This window comes from Micromesistius poutassou, assembly GCF_964030765.1.
Source record: "Micromesistius poutassou genome assembly, chromosome: 3".
Taxonomy (NCBI): domain Eukaryota; kingdom Metazoa; phylum Chordata; class Actinopteri; order Gadiformes; family Gadidae; genus Micromesistius; species Micromesistius poutassou.
The window spans coordinates 22,705,161-22,725,623 of record NC_140273.1 but is presented as its reverse complement, the minus strand read 5'-3'; the positions used below and the strand labels follow the sequence as shown (position 1 = coordinate 22,725,623).

At 47.5% G+C, this 20,463-nt stretch overlaps 1 protein-coding gene across 2 annotated transcripts; it reads left to right on the top strand.

The window, feature by feature from the left end:
* Positions 1-3,374: 3,374 nt before the first annotated feature.
* On the top strand, positions 3,375-20,173 carry galnt7 (UDP-N-acetyl-alpha-D-galactosamine: polypeptide N-acetylgalactosaminyltransferase 7). 2 transcript variants are annotated; one of them, XM_084465622.1, is made up of 15 exons: positions 3,375-3,717; positions 4,653-4,764; positions 4,859-5,165; positions 9,611-9,777; positions 10,392-10,522; positions 10,691-10,770; positions 12,777-12,959; positions 14,239-14,356; positions 14,756-14,878; positions 15,730-15,845; positions 16,707-16,809; positions 17,705-17,803; positions 18,008-18,136; positions 18,431-18,461; positions 18,712-20,173. In XM_084465622.1, exons 1-15 carry the CDS (start codon positions 3,595-3,597, stop codon positions 18,816-18,818), a joined length of 1,929 nt encoding a protein of 642 aa, XP_084321748.1. In that variant the 5' UTR covers positions 3,375-3,594; the 3' UTR covers positions 18,819-20,173. The 2 variants fall into 2 exon arrangements, with proteins under 2 accessions (XP_084321748.1, XP_084321749.1); XM_084465623.1 differs by lacking the exon at positions 12,777-12,959 and adding an exon at positions 12,195-12,377.
* The last annotated feature ends 290 nt before the right edge of the window (positions 20,174-20,463 follow it).

Sequence of the window (20,463 nt, the reverse complement as noted above, 5' to 3'; positions counted from 1 at the left end):
ACTAGATATCATAGATATATACTGACTAGATATCAGCTCATAGATATATACTGACTAGATATCATAGATATATATACTGACTAGATATCATAGATATATACTGACTAGATATCATAGATATATATACTGACTAGATATCATAGATATATATACTGACTAGATATCATAGATATATACTGACTAGATATCACCTCATAGATATATATACTGACTAGATATCACCTCATAGATATATACTGACTAGATATCACCTCATAGATATATATATACTGACTAGATATCATAGATATATATACTGACTAGATATCACCTCATAGATATATATATACTGACTAGATATCATAGATATATACTGACTAGATATCACCTCATAGATATATATACTGACTAGATATCACCTCATAGATATATATATATACTGACGGCGGTGTGAAAGCAGAGGCTCACCTCTACTGAAGTTTTTATTGGACTTAATTATGGACTTAATTATGCGCATATATTACTCTTTGGTAGTTAGGGTTAGTAAAATGATATCCACACGGATATTTAGCGATCCACAAATGCATTTTCTACTTGTGACTAGTAAAATGTTATTCACACGGATATAACACGATCCATAATATCCCCCTGTGTCTTGTAAAATTAAATCCACACTCACTTTTACACTTTTGTGGATTGCATGTCTCTTGTGAATTTCTAAATTTTCTTTGTGGATTTTGGTCCAATATGTTGCACTGTTGAGTAGTAAAATGTGAATGTGAATACATTCACATTTTTTTACATTTAGGGAATTTAGCAGATGCCTTTATCCAAAGCGACTTACAATAAGTACATTTGTCACAAGAAGTGAAACAATATATCGCTGTCGGTACAGTAAAGATGCAAGTACTAACAATTGCCAGGCCAACCCCATTCCCCGTAAGACGGAATACTTGAATATGCGTAACCCACAGAAGACGATTCACCACAATCCTTTTACACTTTGCAATCAAGATTCACGAAAACACATTTTTTGCTTGTGTCTTCTAAGATGATATCCACACTCACTTTCAGAACAGATTACAACATGTGAACTGTCTGTACGCATTTGTGGCTCTCGTCGAGTTGTGTCCAATATGTACCGCAACTGTACGCAAATTCTGCGTACATCATTTGTTTTGAACTTTGACCATTCTTCGAGTCATACCCTTTATTCCTCCAAACCGTACCGAGCGGTGCGGTACGGTTTGGTGTGGTGCAGTGGCGCACAGTTCGCGTTTCCACCGCCAAAAGTTGGGCGGGGTCCGGCATTAAGCGTGCTGAGCAGCTCCTATTTTTGGTGCGGGTCGGTTCAGTCTGCAAAGGTGCGGCACGGGTTGCGTTTCCGCTGCCATAAGTGGGTGTGACCCGGACTGAGCCGTATTGAGCCGTTCTCGTCTCACAGTACTGCTCCGTTGAGGTACTGAGAGCCTGAAAGGATAATAACAAACAAACACGGTACCCGCGAGGTATTTCTGGACAACGGCGAAAGCTTTGCTTATTGAAGAAAATGTCGCGCAAAGGTTTCCCGTCCTTCTTGGACGTCCTCCATTGTTGCTCTTTGTTCATTGTGTCGCGTTCTTCTTTTTCCTTGGATTTATCAGCAGACTACGCTGTGTCGGGCCGCTATGAGGTCAGGATGCTTACGTAGCTGCCGTGGCTATCGCCGTCCGGCTTAAACCCCGCCCTACCATAAGGGTATTGTCTTAAACCCCGCCCTACCATAAGGGTACTGGCGGCGGTGGAAACGCGAGCCGGATTTAGCATAACCGAGCTGTCCCGCTCTGGGCTGCACCGAACCGTACCACACCGCTCTGTGGAAACGAGGCACAATGGAGCGTTTCCACCGGCGGGTGCGGTTCGGTCCGGTAGGAATAGGCGTGGAACGGTTCGCGTTTCCACCGCCAAAAGTGGGCGGGGTCCGGACTCAGCCGTGATCTGAGCCGTACTCGTCTCGCAGTGCTCCTCCGTCGGGGTACTGAGACGTCTGAAAGGGTGCCAACAAGTTCGAGCTGCACACACCGTCCGCTGATTGGTCGACAGAATCGTCACTTCCGTCACAGCGTAACAGAGTTGCCCAGTTGGTGACGTATGGTTTAGTAGTGACACGCATGAACCTGCTGGACCACAAGGCAAAGGTTTTGACCGGTGAGAAAGTTTCACTCAATATAAAAGAATCAACCATCATCTGTCAAGGTGTTGCTTGTATGCACCAATGACAATAAATATATTTCTTGCGGCCTCCATGATCAGCAACAAACACACAGAACCTTCCTCCCTTCTCTTGGTAGTTGCCACGTCCCTCCTTCCATTTATTTGGTCCCTTGCTTGATAAGAATGCCTTTCCCCTGTTTCCCATTCTTTCCCCCCCCAATCCATTTCAATCACGTCCTTCATTTTGAACTGAAACTCTTTTTCCGGGAGAACTTTCTAACCTCAGCAGCTCTTCATACTGGCTGCCCTGCCTTCCAGTTTAGTTTAGTTTAGTTAGTGGATGTATTAAAGCATACAACACTTGAGCAAAACACGATCTGCCTCAACCTTTATACTGATCTTTTTTTTGTTGCACCGTCCACTTTCAGTCGTTTCAGGTCCTTGACTTGACATTTAGCCCACGTTTCATAGGCCTACAAAGTCATGTATCAAGCGTGTTTCATTTAAACATAAACAAATAAAACTAACTTTTAAATTAAATGTATGTTATGTTAAATGTAGCCCTTTTCGAAATGTAACATAATAACGATAATAGCGGCCTTTTGTTATTCTATATTCCAAAATGTTATTATCTAAAAGACATGGCTTACATGACAAATGTTAATTCTTGGCAAAGGCACGCAGATTCAAAGTGGAGGAACGCAGCTGTCCTCAGAGGTGCGATGTCGGTGAGTTTGGGGAATGGGGTCAGCCTGGCGACTGTCAGTAGCCTACTTAGCACTCGGTTCTGTGAACGTCTTTACTGCACCGACGGCGATATGTTGTTTCACTTCTTATGACAAATGTACTTATTGTAAGTCGCTTTGTTTGGATAAAAGCGTCTGCCAAATGCCCTAAATGTAAATGTAAATGACTATGAGTTTATTTATATGAGTGGTTACCAGTCGCAAACTCCCCCCTGAGCAGTTGGACTGATAGAGGCTGTGGTTGTGAATAATGTATAATAGTAACACAACAATACAATACAATAATAATTGAATGACTTTGGATAATACCCGGACCTATGTAACGCCTGCGGGTGAGAACCAAAACGCACGTACAAAAAGTGCGTCGACGGTATGACGTGGAAGCGTTCCGCGGCTTTTACTTTGAAACGTAAGTATTCCCCTTACAGGAAGTCCGCCGTCTCTGATCTCCTGCTCCACTACTCGATGGCTTCCCCCGGCTCTGGAGAACCGACAGTGCGAACCACACGACACCGCCACTAGCCGCCACCACCAGCACAACCAGCACAACCAGCGCCTACCACGGGCCTCGGTGAACCCGAACTATACCCGCCCCGCAGCTCTCGTCGCGGGGCCCCCAGTGAGCCGCGCCGCCGCCCCCCCGTCCCGAGCCGCCCCCCGCCGCCGCCGGGCCACGATGAGGCTGAAGGTGGGCTTCGTCCTGCGCAGCGGTCTGGTGGTCGGGGCGTTCTTCAGCCTGGTGGTGCTCTGGTCCTTCCTCTCGCCGAAGCCCAGCGAGGACAACCCCTTCGCGAAGCGGGTAAGGAGGAGAACCCGACGTACCGCTCGCAGGGTCCAAACCGGACCCCCCCCCCCCACCCCTTTCAGGAGGTGATCGAGTCCCCCTCCGTGGGGGGTGCGCCACACGCACCCGCCGCGGGGGGTCGAACGTGGCGTCGCACGGACCGTGTGTGTGTGTGTGTGTGTGTGGACGTGGTTCTAGCTGACGCATATCAGTAGTAATGTGGTTTATCGTGTTCCTCTCTTTGTCTAACCGGTCCTCCGGCTGACTCGGTGAACCGGAGCCCGCAGAGAACCGCTCGCGGTCCGTCGGGGTCTGGAGGGGTTCTAAACCCGGAAGTGTATTATGGCGTTAACTCCCTGCTGTGAGCTGTGCTGTTGGTTCTGAGATCAGAGCCCTTATGAGCTTTAAGTAGAGCTAACCATAGTATAACTTACTACGGGTTTCGGAAGAACCACTTAGAGTGGTTTTGTAGGTTGTTAGGCTTTTTTTTTTTTTAAGTTATAGGCCTACCTATGCCGTATTGCCATATTATATGTATGATATGTATGATTTTAGTAATTGGTCATTCTTTTTTCTAATATATAATAATAATCCATATATATGGAATATACATATGGAATATGAACTTGCAGCAATTTATAAGTATGTAGTGTTTGAACGTGTAAGTAAACGTCATAAAAGTGCAAAACAAACAAATGTATCCGGGAGTTACGTCCGTATGGATTAACGGCCACGCGAAGCCGGAACGCATGCACTTCCACTCCTTGAATGAAGTTAGCTTTCAGGCGAGTGATTATTATTGTCTGTTTATAACAAAACCTTATTTTTTTGTACGTTTTCTTTAATTGCTTCCATAGCAATACATCAGCTACTTCTTACTATTGTTTTCATTGTTGTAAATAGAAATTATTGCGATTATTACCGTTGCAAAACCAACATTCTTCCAACAGGAGGATAGTCTGCGACCGAGGAAGGACCCGGTGGATCCTTTCAAACCAGTGGTGCCCTGGCCTCATGTGGAGGGGGTGGAGGTGGACCTGAACTCTGTCCGACTCAAACAAGGTGAGCTGTGGCTTCATTTGCTAGACGCGTTAACGGACACCACTGCAGCTCAACACGTCGGAGGTTCCTTAACCTCTTCCATTCGTCCTTTCAGGCAGAGACGTCCATCCCGCCATCCCCAATCAGAATCAGGCCATCCAGCAGCAATACGTCACGTTCAAGCCCCACTCCAACCCCTACACGAGCCCCGTCCTGAAGAAGGACGGCCTGGGGAACTTTGAACCCAAGGAGCCCGAGCCGCCCGGGGTCCCCGGGGGCCCCGGAGAGGCGGGGAAGGCCTTTGTCTTGGGGCCAGATTACAAAGACGCGGTGCAGGCCTCTATCAAAGAGTTTGGCTTCAACATGGTTGCCAGTGATATGATATCCCTGGATAGGTCTATCAACGACCTACGACATGAGGAGTGAGTCCTTCACTGACGCTACCGTTACACACACACACACACACACACACACACACACACACACACACACACACACACACACACACACACACACACACACACACACACACACACACACACACACACACCGGTACTGGTGCTTCTTAATTAAAACATTCAGCTGACGGGTTAATCCTGAAATGTGCAACTGTTTGTATAATAATAATACATTTATTTTATATAGCGCCTTTCAGGATACTCAAGGTCGCTTCACAAGAGTGGGAGGTGAGGGTGTGTGTGTGTAGGCGAGTGAGTGAGAGTGCCAATGCACAAGGCGCTGGGTGGGGTTGTGGGTTAGAGGCCACAGGCCTCAGAGGAAAGGTGTGCTTTCGTTTTCTTTTTGCTCCTTTTAGACGGTTAGAACTTGTGTCCTGATGTTCCGCCCATCTACAGAAGGGCTTCGAGTGTAAGGATAGGTGTGGCTCATTAAACAAACAGGTGTAATCGGTTTGAAAGCCAAGGCAAGGCAACGCAAAGTGCTTGAAGGTCTGATACAGCACAGTCAATTAGGAACAAGTATATTGACATTTCACACACTAATACCAGACAGATGACATGCCATTTCTAAATAATTTCACTCAAATGATGGCTCCACGAATATATAGGGAGGCTATGGATCTAGCCTCAAACACACTATATTAGGCAATCAATTGCATTAACCTTTCATAGACGGTATGGTTAAGAGAATATAATAATGATAACGCCCACAACTATAAACGTAGTTGAGCGAACTGCCCCCCAAAGAAGGGATCAAGTCTCTATTACCTGAAGCGTGACTAGAGTTGAAATGCAGAGCTCGTTTGTCAATTAATTCATTTTCTTTTCTTCCTTTTTTTTTTTGTTGTTGCGTTGAACGGATCGGACGGTCCCTAGGTGGTGATTGTCACTGAATTGCTGAAACGATGGCATGACTTCAGTCAGTCTGCGGTTTGCTCCACGCTTTCGATCGCTTTATTACAGAGTGCTTAGTGCAGACTTTAAGGTGCTTTAAGGACGTGACCGCTGTCCTCTCATTCGGCAGTCTACCGGGTAGTGCGTCTTCACTGATGTGCTGCATGCTTTACTCTTAAAGGTATCATTCACATGTATTGATCGTTTTTAATCAGTCAAACGCTTATACATTATGTTCATCAATTTAGTCGTGATCAGCGTTACAAAACCGAGCGGAGCTCTCCGTCTCCTTCAAAACCTTTTTGATTTCATCGATTTATATTTGGATATAAATCTATATTTGTATTACTTATAGCCTATACTTTACTATGTTTGCCTTTTAAAGTATATTAGGCTAATGGACGCCTTTCTTCTGTCACATTGAATGTCCTGAAGGGACGCTCATGCCGGTGTCAGATTGAGAAAAACCGTGACTAGAGGTGGAGGGTCATTCAGCGGAGGCCCTGCGCCTGGCCTGTACACCGCTGTAGGAACCCCTGAGCTGTAGAGGGCCCCCCCTCACACACTAAGGGTCCCCTCACACCGGGGGGCGTCCCCTCACAGAGCGTCCCCTCACACACAGAGCGTCCCCCCCCTCACACACACAGAGCGTCCCCTCACACACAGAGCGTCCCCTCACACACAGAGCGTCCCCCCCCTCACACACACAGAGCGTCCCCTCACACACAGAGCGTCCCCTCACACACAGAGCGTCCCCTCACACACACAGAGCGTCCCCTCACACACAGAGCGTCCCCTCACACACACAGAGCGTCCCCTCACACACAGAGCGTCCCCTCACACACACACACAGCGTCCCCTCACACACAGAGCGTCCCCTCACACACACAGAGCGTCCCCTCACACACAGAGCGTCCCCTCACACACACACACAGCGTCCCCTCACACACAGAGCGTCCCCTCACACACACAGAGCGTCCCCTCACACACAGAGAGCGTCCCCTCTCTCACAGAGCGTCCCCTCACACACACAGAGCGTCCCCACACACACACACAGAGCGTCCCCTCACACACACAGAGCGTCCCCACACACACACACACACAGAGCGTCCCCACACACACACAGAGCGTCCCCTCACACAGAGCGTCCCCTCACACCGGGGGGCGTCCCCTCACACACAGAGCGTCCCCTCACACACAGAGCGTCCCCTCACACACAGAGCGTCCCCACACACACACACAGAGCGTCCCCTCACACACACAGAGCGTCCCCTCACACACACACAGAGCGTCCCCTCACACACACAGAGCGTCCCCTCACACAGAGCGTCCCCTCACACCGGGGGGCGTCCCCTCACACACAGAGCGTCCCCTCACACACAGAGCGTCCCCTCACACACACAGAGCGTCCCCTCACACACAGAGCGTCCCCTCACACACACAGAGCGTCCCCTCACACACACACACAGAGCGTCCCCACACACACACACACAGAGCGTCCCCTCACACACACAGAGTGTCCCCACACACACACACACACAGAGCGTCCCCACACACACACAGAGCGTCCCCTCACACACACAGAGCGTCCCCTCACACACACAGAGCGTCCCCTCACACACACAGAGCGTCCCCTCACACAGAGCGTCCCCTCACACCGGGGGGCGTCCCCTCACACACACAGAGCGTCCCCTCACACACACAGCGTCCCCTCACACACAGAGCGTCCCCTCACACACACACACAGCGTCCCCTCACACACAGAGCGTCCCCTCACACACACAGAGCGTCCCCTCACACACAGAGAGCGTCCCCTCTCTCACAGAGCGTCCCCTCACACACACAGAGCGTCCCCACACACACACACAGAGCGTCCCCTCACACACACACAGAGCGTCCCCACACACACACACAGAGCGTCCCCACACACACACACAGAGCGTCCCCACACACACAGAGCGTCCCCACACACACACACACAGCGTCCCCTCACACACAGAGCGTCCCCTCACACACACAGAGCGTCCCCACACACAGAGCGTCCCCCCTCACACACAGAGCGTCCCCACACACACAGACACAGAGCGTCCCCTCACACACAGACACAGAGCGTCCCCTCACACACAGAGCGTCCCCTCACACACAGACCGTCCCCTCACACACAGAGCGTCCCCTCACACACACAGAGCGTCCCCTCACACACACAGAGCGTCCCCTCACACACAGAGCGTCCCCTCACACACACACAGCGTCCCCTCACACACACACAGCGTCCCCTCACACACACAGCGTCCCCTCACACACACAGCGTCCCCTCACACACACAGAGCGTCCCCTCACACACAGAGCGTCCCCTCTCACACAGACACAGAGGGAGGGAGGGAGGGAGGGGTTCTGGTTGCTGGGATTGGGTTACATCTGTGGGTGTGTTTACGTCGTTGTGTATCGTCCAGGAGTGCATAATGTAGGCCGACGTCCGAGGGCAGGTCAGACTTGCGGTATTCCGTAGAACAATGAGGCGCGGTCTACTGCGGAGCGGGCTCTGCTGCTGGGGGAAGGGTGGCCACCAGCAGAGAGCCACCTCAGTACTGTACTACACTAACCCTCTTTAGTACAGTACAGTACAGTAGTGTACTGTACTGCACCACGCAGGACCCCCCCACTAACCCACTTTAGTACAGTACTGTAGTGTACCGTACTGTAGTGCACCACGCAGGACCCCCCCACTAACCCACTTTAGTACAGTACTGTAGTGTACCGTACCGTACTGTAGTGTACCACTCAGGAACCCCCCACTAACCCTCTTTAGTACTGTACTGTACTGTACCGTACCGTACTGTAGTGTACCACTCAGGAACCCCCCACTAACCCTCTTTAGTACTGTACTGTACCGTACTGTAGTGTACCGTACTGTACTGTACCACTCAGGAACCCCCCCACTAACCCTCTTTAGTACAGTACCGTAGTGTACCGTACTGTACTGCACCACTCAGGAACCCCCCCACTAACCCACTTTAGTACAGTACTGTAGTGTACCGTACTGTAGTGTACCGTACTGTACTGCACCACTCAGCAACCCCCCACTAACCCTCTTTAGTACAGCCGTCATTTTTCCCCTCATCCTTCTTCAGAAACATTCCTGTCACCACCCCAGCAGTGTTGTAGAACACGTCTCTGTCCCCCAGGAGAACGCGTCCAGAACGCTCCACGCCCCGCAGAAGGCTCTGGGGGAACTGCAGCCCAGCAGCACACAGTTCATCGTGTGGTCTGTGGTCGTCTTCTGTCCCAGTACACCGAGGGGCGTCGTCCCAGTGCAGTGACCACAGCGTCACTCCCACTCGTATGGGGTCAAACGCGCTAGGACAACACGGCTCTTACGTACACATACAGGATCTGAACCTGCAGCCCAGTGGGAAAGAGGGGGGGTGGGGGGCGTAGCAAGGCCACCGGAGGGCGGCTGTGGGGAGACGATGTCTGGGCGTTTGGGTCCTAACCTCCGCTCTGCTGTGTTCCAGGTGTAGGCACTGGGATTACGACGAGAGGCTGCTCACGTCCAGTGTGATCATAGTGTTCCATAACGAGGGCTGGTCCACGCTGATGAGAACGGTTCACAGCGTGATCAAGAGGACGGCCAGGAGATACCTGGCCGAGATCGTCATGATCGACGACTTCAGCAACAAAGGTAAAGCTGGTGTGCGCGTGCGCCCCTGGTTGTGTTTGTACTTTGTCGATTGTTTTAGCTGTACGTGTCTTCCCCCAGTACTACAGAACAATAGTGTAATTAAAGTCAGTGTTTGATCTCCCAACTTCCTCAACCACTGTAGGCATTTAATCTTAATTGTAGGCCATCACCTATAGTTGGAAGACAGACTAAAGAATGATGTACTAGATATGAGTATCCAGGTATTTGCAACCTTATCTCATGCAGCTGTATCCTACAAACTGCATTTTTTTTAAAGAGGAATTAATTAATTAGAAAATGATTGACAAGACAGCTGCCCTCTTTTTGTATTGCGTCGTTCACGCAAACACACACTTTGTATGTTGTAAAATTGTGGAAATATTCAATACTTTTTTTTATCAAAAGAAAACACTAATGGATTGGGGATTGTTTGGGTGAAATACATAATTACTAGTAAATGTATTCAGTATTTCTAGTAGTGCAAATACTAGGCCATTTAACAGAGATGAGATATATTTTGTTGTTTATGTATGTCATTGAGTTTACTGTCTTGTTTGTTTTCTTATCTGTCCATTTCTTTGTGTCTATGTGCATGCCTCACTGTGTGTATATAGTCCATCTTAAGGAGCGTTTGGAAGAATACATCAAACAATGGAACGGTCTGGTCAAACTTTTCAGAAACGAGAAGAGAGAAGGACTAATTCAAGCCCGGAGCATTGGAGCCCAGAAGGCCACTCTGGGACAGGTACGCCGTCTTCAGCTCGACTCAAAGGCTTTGGAATGTGACGGGGTCTGGTTACGTTCTAAATGCAGAGCATCAACAATGATCCGGGTCTCACCCTTGTGACACCCTGCACAGATTGGTCCACCTTTAAGCCGTCCTCGTTTCTCAAAGGTTCTTCCTCTGTTCCAGGTTCTGATTTACCTCGATGCCCACTGTGAGGTCAGCGTGAACTGGTACGCCCCGCTGGTGGCGCCCATTTCAAAAGACAGGTAACACACCTACGTACACACAACGCAGCATTCCTACCTCAGTGTGACGTGTGTGTCAAATGTCTGTATGAAATCATTACAGTTCTAGTCTACCCACAGAATAAACGACTATTCTTCCTTTAATTAGTTTGTCAGCGGAGAAGCTTGGGTGCAATGATTTGATTGAAATGTAGTTCCAATTTATAGAGCTGGCCAAAGAGGAAGTTGTGAGACCGAAGGGGGTCTGTGCATCAATTTGATTTTACATGGAAAATTGTCTTTGTCTTTAGTTAAAAGTGTAGGATATAGTGGCATCTAGTGGTTAGGTGGCAGAGTGCATCCTTCACACCTCTCCTTTCCGACAGCGTAGGAGAAGCTACTGTTTTTGGTGTTGTCTTTGACAGAGTGGGTGAGGTTCCTTGATCATCTATAGATTGTGTTCACTTACTTTGTTTGGAAAATCAAGAGGTCACGGCTTACAAGTAAAGTAGCTCCTGTAGGAACATGTCGCTCTCTGTGGAACAGGGCCCCTACCTGATGTAGATACAGGGTAGGCTGGGCAGCCCCGCCCGTTCTGCCCGGCGATGTGCGTTCGCCCTGCAGAAGGGTCCGGAGAAGAGCAACACATTTCTTTCTAGTTTCGATACGTTTTTTTTTGCAACAATGACGACAGGGAAGCAACGGCAAGCAGCCGATTGCGTACAGAGTCCGTTGAACTCCGCCCGTTGTGCTGAAGAAAATGACAGCAGCTTCCCCAGTCCAACGTGCGATCTACCATCGAGCTCGGTCTGGCACTAGCCGGGCTAGATCCAGGGCTCATTGGAGCTCCGTTAGTCTGCTGCGTGCTGCTGTGTGTCAGCGGGGCTCAGCGTACCGCTCAGTCCGCTAGAGGGGGAAGAGCGCTCTAGATTTTCTCCCATGTCCGTTCCGCTAGATGCCACTCAACTCTGTACACCTTTTGACTGACCGTTCGCAACAATGAAATTTGCAACAACAATCAAGTTTGTATTCCTTTGTCTGCTTAGGAATCCCTCAGCTCATTTCAGAGCAGAGCCCCAGTCCCCCTGATTTAAAGTTTAGATATCTAACCATGCAAAGTCAAATTCTGGGCACTGTTTAACTGATGGAAAAGTCTATTTCTGGAATAGAGTAAAAGAAACGTACTGCCGATATCCAGGTGTTCCATTTTCATAGTTGGGAATAACTTTGATGAAGTGCTTATTGAGCACTCCAACAATGTAACCTCCTCAGGCAGTCAAGGTTTGTGTTCTTGTGTTTGAGTGGCTGATACAGCCGACGACTCCGATAACTTAAGGATACAATTGTTCATCTTTTCATTCGTTAACCAATACTTTTGCTCAACACACCAGTGGCTGTTTCTGTTTAGTGTCTGATCGGGGGGTTAGATATTCTGAACATTTCTGTCTGTCTGAACTCACCTGTAGGACTATATGCACCGTGCCGTTGATAGATTATATTGACGGTAAAGAGTACACTGTGGAGACCCAGCAGGGGGGCGATGAGGACGGCCTGGCCCGGGGGGCGTGGGACTGGAGCCTCCTCTGGAAACGGGTCCCGCTTAGCGACCGAGAGAAGACCAAGAGAAAACACACCACCGAGCCCTATCGGTACAGCAGCGCGCGCCACCACCACCAGCGTCTAACCCTAATGTTGTCTTTTGTCTCCATCTTCCATCCCCAACTGTCCCCCTGTCCGTCCACGTGTCCGTCCACCCTGTCCGTCCACGTGTCCGTCCACCCTGCATGTCTGCTGCTTTGTATCGTCCTGCTCAACCTCCCCTCCCTGTTTGTCTTGTCGTGCATGGCCCCCTCTCCTCTCATGTACGTGAATGTTTTTTTCCTTTCAAATCCTTTCCTATTATTCCCATCCTGTGCACGATGTGTCTCTCCCACTGTCATCCCCCATGTCCCCCACGTTCTGCCTTCCCTGGCGTCCCCCCCCCACCCGTGTGCATGCCCCCGTGTCCTTCATGTGCCCCCCACCCCCCCCCCCCCCCACCCCCTCAGAACAGTCTGCACCGTGCCTTTGATCGACTCCATCCATGGGCAGACTTTCACCATTGAGCCTCAGGGGGGAGGAGACCGCGATGGCTTTGCTAGAGGAGCTTGGGACTGGAGCTTGCTCTGGAAAAGAGTTCCTCTTGGGGATAGAGAGAAAAGGCTAAGAAACTCTAAGACTGAGCCCTATAGGTACTGCAACACTATTTTTCTCTACATCCAGAAAATTAACACCTACAGAACTTCCAGTTGTTTGTGCTGAAAGAGGTTTCTAAACAGGATTGAATCCGTGTTGCCTTTGAACTCCCTCTGGGTCTGTATCTGCCTGTTTTTAAGAATTGAAAGGAATAATTCACTCTTGCATTACATTTCTATCAACGATGGGTGAAACCGTGCGTTTTGGGGACAGCTTAGCAGCCTGAGATGGGAATGAATATGGAAAAAAAAACATTTCTGTAGATCACTGCTTATGAATGTCAAACATACGGCAAAAGCAAAACCAACCAGACGACACACCACACAGGTGGCGACCACGTGGGGGGTTGTTGAAGTGGCTGGTGAACGCTCATCGTTGTTGTTAAATGAAGCTACCAGCAGACGTGAAGTAGAGCCACTAGCCCAGGGGCTGCGGGTGGCCTGGGTCAGCACAGGGGGAGGGGGGAGAGGGAGAGAGAGGGAGGGAGGGGGAGAGAGGGAGACTATTAGTCCACTCTGGGCTGCGTGTCCAGAGCGCCCTACAGGCTGTGTTTGGGCTGCAGCTGCTCACCTAATTCGAGAGGCTAGGGCACGTTAAACTATTTTCCGCTAACATGAATGTCAAAAATGTTTGCATGCATCGTGCCCGCGGTGCGCGATTTAAGAATATTCCACTGCTGGGGTGAATTATTCCTTTCAAGTAGTAAAGCTTTAACAAGGAGACCTTATTTTACTCCATTACATTTATTTTTAAAGATTAGCATTTTATTCTCCTGTCCCCAAACACATGACAAATGCCTTAGTTATATACAGTTATAGTTATATACTTCCAAATGCGCTGAATTATATCATTTTGCTGGTGAAGGTTTTTCATATATTTTCCTGTTTTCTGAAATCCTTCTTTATTCAGTGCCAGGCAAAGGATTTGGTTAACATTTCCCTGATTGTAAGAGTGGATATCTAATAAAAATGACTTGGTCCACCCCTAAAATATGTTAGCCTCTGGTGAAAGTAAGTAGCTCTTATGGATGTGTCTTATGGACGTTCATCTCCTTTCATTCTTCACTAAAACATCACCTCTCCACCATTCAGAAGATCAATTCCTTCTGGTTTTCCCTATTCTTCCGTTGTCTTTATTGCATGCCATGGGGATTCACTTTTAAGTAATAAAAATGTATACAAAAATGATTTCACATTTCAGTTGAATTGTGGGCCGCCTTGTTCCAGAATGCTGCTAGTGTACACGTTTTGAACGTCTCTCTTTTCTCTTATGCAGGTCACCCGCAATGGCAGGTGGTTTGTTTGCCATAGAGAGAGAGTTTTTCTTTGAGCTGGGACTTTATGACCCTGGACTGCAGATATGGGGGGGAGAAAACTTTGAAATATCATACAAGGTAGGTTTAACAAAGTGTGTTTCTATATGTGTGTGTATGTGTATATGTGTGTGTATATAGGTATGTTTCTTTATAGAGCTCCATTTCAAGGTTTTGTAATTATGTCTGGAAACTGTAGGGTATTGTGTGTGTGTGTGTGTGTGTGTGTGTATTAGTTTTGTGTGAATATCAGTATGTTTCTATATATTTGTGTCTTAATATATAGAGAAAATATGTTTGTGTTTGTGTGTAAGTGGATGTTTGCTTTATAAAAGTCAAAGTCTTAGAATCTAAAATGTTGATTGTGAAGTTAATAAAGAGACGGCCCCCACAAAATAGAAAAATAGCGTGTGTGTGTGTGTGTGTGTGTGTGTGTGTGTGTGTGTGTGTGTGTGTGTGTGTGTGCGTGTGCGTGTGTAGATCTGGCAGTGCGGCGGTCAGCTGCTGTTCGTGCCGTGTTCTCGTATCGGGCACATCTACAGACTCCCGGGCTGGCAGGGAAACCCCCCGCCCGCCCACGTGGGCTCCTCCCCGACGCTCAAGGTACCAGACGGCTCTGTGACCTTTGACCTGTTGAGTATCATAAGAGGTACGAGACGGAGCGGTCCTCACCGACGCCGTGTCCACTCTCCTCTGTGACCTTTGACCTGTTGGGTACCATGAGAGCGTTTGGTAAACATGGATCTGATGTTCTGTTTGTAATGGAACCGGACATCGACTGAATTGGTTGAGTGTAATGTGTGTTCTACATGAGAGCGAGCCTTAACTTAACTTATCTTAACTCTGCTATGTACTACCACTCTGGGCCAGTGGGCCTTAACTTAACTTAACTTAACTCCGCTGTGTACTACCACTCTGGGCCAGCGAGCCTTAACTTAACTTAACTTAACTCCGCTATGTACTACCACTCTGGGCCAGCGGGCCTTAACTTAACTTAACTTAACTCCTCTATGTACTACCACTCTGGGAGAGCGGGCCGCCGTACGCTCTGGCTGGTGACCACGGCGACCGTTCTCGTTATAACACACGGTGGTTAGTCTGTGTCTGGTTAAAACAAGGGGAGGTTAAGTCACCAAAAGACGGCCCACTTGACTGCAGTTACTAACCGGGCTGAGGACCGCTGATGAGAATTGTGAACATGATTCAATTATGACGACTCAAATTATTAACATGTTCTGCGATACTGCACCTAGTGGAACGTTTGTCAGTGATAATGTTACAAGCAGGGTCCAGTTCTCGCTCTGCGTGTTTCTATCAAGGAAGCCGTAGTGTTTCTGGTCCAGACTATTTAACCAATGGTGAACAGATCTCCTCCTCATCATTACTAGAAGTAGTACTTCTAGTTCTCTTTCAGTCTTCGGTAACGGTGAGCGGTCTGTCCCGTCTCTGTGCAGAACTATGTGCGGGTGGTGGAGGTGTGGTGGGACGACTATAAGGACTACTTTTATGCAAGTCGTCCCGAGACCCTGAATCTAGCCTACGGAGACATCAGCGATCTGAAGCGCTTCAGGTAACCCATCGGTCGTCTGTCCTTTTCCATAAAAACGACCCATACGTCTGTTGTTCCTCTTTTAAAGCATGCGATCGTTTTAGGTGAAGTGAAAAACTGAAGTGACTGGCACAAATCCCCGTCTTGTTTAGCGTGTGGGAGAGACTGAGACATGAGAGGTCCTTGATGTACACACACACGCGCCTTCACATCCCCACAACGTCAGAGGAGGCGCAGAGACGCAGCCTGTCTGGTGTACCAGCTTACATGGCTTTGGATAACCTTGTGGCTCGTGTGTAACACTGGAATTGCCGGGAATCCTACAATTGATATAAAAAATAAAAAGTTGCGATGTTTCAGAGCAATGAGCATATGACATCCCCCTAGGTCTCTAGTCACTCGAGTTTGACGGTTATATACAAAAAACCCAGAAGGGCTTCGTTTACTTACTTTGAATAGTAAGAGTTCACTGTTGTTGGAATGTTGTACTGGCTTGCGTTTGATTCCTGTAAAGGCCGAAGTCTAGACCCATCAACCCATTTTGCATCTCAATGAGGCTTGGGTCGGGTGTGCAAACGATTTGAGGTCCAACATTGGAACGGCTCCCTGGCCTGATGTAAATGACGCTTCACGCCCACCTCTTGATGGCCCACTCTCGGTAACGGGAGAAATCACGTAGTGACCATGAATTCAACATAATCTCTACAACCCCACCTTTGCTCAGTGTGTTATGAACATTGAACTGCTTTTTTTTATAATCCTAATCAACAATATTGTGTAAACAAGATAAGGAGTAATTAAAGTGTGCTCGTAAATGAACTTGGTGTCAGTAGTAAGAGCAAAGGGAATTATGACGCTAAATGTGTTTCTGTCGTTTGTCAGAGAGGAACACCGCTGCAAGAGCTTCAAATGGTTCATGGAGGAAATTGCTTACGACATTCCAGTGCATTATCCCCTGCCTCCCAAAAACGTGGAATGGGGTGAGGTATGTACACGACATTCAAACACAATCTGGTTGGTTTTAGACGCTGTACCCGGGTGGCATTTACCTGCATCTTGGGCGATCCGGTCTCTTAAGTGCAGGGGTGAACCCAAGGTACATTGAGGACACATTGAGGTCACATTCTTCGGACCACGTTACATCTGACGGCCACATTCCTTTTAGCAGAAACGTCCAAAAACAGCAATTTGCATTTGCTGGCTTTGTCCACGAGGTTGACCTGTTTTTAAAAGGCCCGTAGAGATAATATCTCTATAGACCAGAGCTCTATATTATATCGTGAGTGTGGCAAACATTTTGGGCAATTTGGTTTGTAAAGGAATAATACCACATTTGGTATTTTCAAACTTCAATAACGTGTTTACTTGCATATAGACGAGGGTAGTTGATAACGAGGGGCCACTGGGTGCTTTGTAATGTGTGAACGGGTGTACTTAAAGCCCTTGTGGTCGGATCACCCAAAGGCGCCTGTTGACGCCAGGTGTGAGCGGGGCCAGAGGCTGTGGGAGCACACCTCTTTATTTTTGCTCAACATTTTTCCATATGATTCCTGTTTTATGGCTGTAGGGCCTCATCAGTCTGTATTAAGGCTTCTGGTCATCTTTCTGCACTGTGCTGTATGACATACGACAGATAAACAAGCCAAGTAGAACTGAAGAGGTCTCATTACCTACCCTGATAGTGTGTACGTTTGTGTGTGTGTGTGTGTGTGTGTGTGTGTGTGTGTGTGTGTGTGTGTGTGTGTGTGTGTGTGTGTGTGTGTGTGTGTGTGTGTGTGTGTGTGTGTGTGTGTGTGTGTGTGTGTGTGTGTGTGTTATTTCATGGTATTCAAATGAAATATCCAAAAATGAAGTATGAAGAGCTTCTGTGTTCGTTGCAGATCAGAGGTTTTGAAACCAGCTACTGCATCGACAGCATGGGGCACACCAATGGAGGAACCCTGGAGATCGGTCCGTGTCACCGGATGGGAGGGAACCAGGTGAAGCCTCGGCGGGAATAAGCGCTGCTGTGTTCCCGTGTGCAGAAATGACTTTGTCACACACTCCATGGCCGCTGTAACGAAGACATGATCGTTGGCGACCCCATTGTATTTGCACAGCATTCTTCTGATTTTCCCAACTGTGAGTAGAATACAATTAATCATGTTAACATGTTGTGTTTTTTGTTTTTTGTTAATTTATAGCTGTTTCGCATTAATGAGGCAAATCAACTGATGCAGTACGACCAGTGCTTGACCAGGGGCACTGATAATTCAGCCGTCATCATCACCCACTGTGACATGAATCAAAACACGGAATGGAAATACTTTAAGGTACCGGTGAAGCACACGTACACACACGGCACGATATTATTGTTTCATGTGAAGCACTTTCGCAAAATAATTGAATTAACAAATAATTAAGGCCAGTGAAATATTAGGCCGCTGCATGTAACTATATACTGACGGAAGACCAGGTCTCTGGAACAGAGAGGCTGGTTTTCCTATTAAATGCATATCAGTGTTTTCCGCTCGTTAAAAAAGCCAATTGTATGTAGTTGTTTTGAAATGTCTTTGGTGTAACCCACAATAACTTATTTTCTCTCACTCTCTGATTTGAACCACCAGGATCTTCACCGGTTCACTCATATACCTACAGGTAGTGTGTCTGTATTCCTACGTGCCCGTTCTGCAGGTTGATGTTTGGACCTGTTAGACCTGTCTGTGCTGGCAATGTGCACGTAATGTTGACTAAAACGTTTTTTTTTTTCATTATCTTTTGCCACGTTGGTTCAAAACAGGCCTTTTACTTGCACAAGACGTGCGTGCGTGCGTGCGTGCGTGCGTGCGTGCGTGCGTGCGTGTGTGTGTGTGCGCGTGTGTTAACCTACCTCCTCTGTTGTCGACAGGTAAATGTCTGGACCGCTCTGATCTCCTCCACAAACTCTTCATAGCAGACTGTGACAACAGCAAGACCACTCAGAAATGGGAGATGAACAACATTGTGGCCGTATGATAAACGGATTCGGGAACGCTCGAATGCCGGCCGGAGAAACGCGGTGGTTTGGTGGAAGGCGGTCTTCATCGGTGACTTTGTGTATTGGACGTGCACTGGCTAACGACGGACATCGCTATGCAGCCACACACACACACACACTATCGTTTGACAGCGTGATGCTTCCGGATCAATACGTTGACTGAAACTGCCAATGGTTCTTTTAAAATGTACAAACTGATGGAACGTTGGCCTGCACCGCAGTCCAAACCCAACAGCATATTTGACACTGACTCCCCGGCCGTCTCTTAAATAGTGTTTGGACTGAATGTTTGTATTGATGACACACCTTTTCCAGATTCTTATCGCAGAGGTCTACTTAACACCGGTTTGTTAACCTGCAACTCTCACTTATTAACATATTTTTTACACCTACACTTTTTTTTTTACCGTGTTTGTTTAAAATAGTTAAATTATTTAGTTAGATCCCATGACATCATTGGACATTCTTTATCCATACAGTCAATACTAGTAATCAGGATTAAATCCACACAGACTTCTTCCATGTGCACTCCGGGACACGAACAACTGAGCGGTTGTAAATGGTCCAAACCGACGCATTGATGCGTAAGCATTGTCCATATTTGAACAAATGTCACGATAGAGCTTGCATATTGTTATACACAGATGATCCCGCCATCACTTTGTCCTATCGTGGTCAATTTGTGGGATGTCGAATATTTTCCCAATGCAAGTAAATACGGTCCTGTGAAGTCTCTGCCAAACTTTACTTGAAAAATGTAAAATCATGAACTGATTTTGATTCTTTAACACTGGTCGTGATGCCAATGGGTGTGTGACCAGTGGATGGATGTTAATCTAATGACAAGAATGCTCCAAACCCAAGCCCCAAAACTTACATATTTAACAAACATGATTGATTCACATGTTCTCAGTCTGAAACAAGAGCTAAAGTCGCATCTGGCTAGCACACTAAATTACTTTTTAGATTACCAGTTACTCAAGGCTTGTTTGCTCTAGTGTTGATCTATAAAGTAGCTATGCAAGTTGCTTTTTCCACTGCTTGACATGACAATTTATTGAATAAAGCGTCTGGAGGGATATGGGTTATTATAGTCGGGTTGGTGCAGGGTTTAGACGTGCGGATGAGATGCAACTGGCTGCTTGTGTGAGGCTGTGGTCAGTTTGAGGGGGGGAGATTAATATCATGTATGCAATCATCACACGATAACCCGGGGAAGTATAATTTTGTGTCTATAGATTCTGCATTTTATGTGAAGGTTGTAAATATATTATACATTTTTATTTAATTGTGGGCTGAATGATGGGGAAATCGAGAAATAAAACTTGTTATAGGGAGAAATGTTGTGGTTTTTTTTTTGTCCTCAGCAAGTGTTTGCTGCGCAAAGTTTATGCCTGTAAATCAAAACATTAAGCATTTTAACCGTTTAGGAACGATCAATACACTGATCAATTGATCCTTTAAGTATAAACGAGCGGATTAGTCCGTGTCGCTCCCGCTGAACAGATCAGTGGAGCAGACGGTTTCAAAAAAAGCTTCAAAAATAATTTTTGTTTTTGTATTTTACGCCTTCAAAGCCCTTTTCATGGTGAATATTGTGTTCGTTCTGGACGTCCTGCATTA

What these genes read in the sequence shown, in the direction of transcription:
- galnt7 (XM_084465622.1), top strand. Translation starts at nt 3,595, where the DNA reads ATGAGGCTGAAGGTGGGCTTCGTCCTGCGCAGCGGTCTGGTGGTCGGG. An exon ending in GCGCCCATTTCAAAAGACAG is followed by an intron (nt 10,771 to 12,776) that starts GTAACACACCTA and finishes CCACCCCCTCAG; the next exon opens with AACAGTCTGCACCGTGCCTT. An exon ending in GCTCCTCCCCGACGCTCAAG is followed by an intron (nt 14,879 to 15,729) that starts GTACCAGACGGC and finishes GTCTCTGTGCAG; the next exon opens with AACTATGTGCGGGTGGTGGA.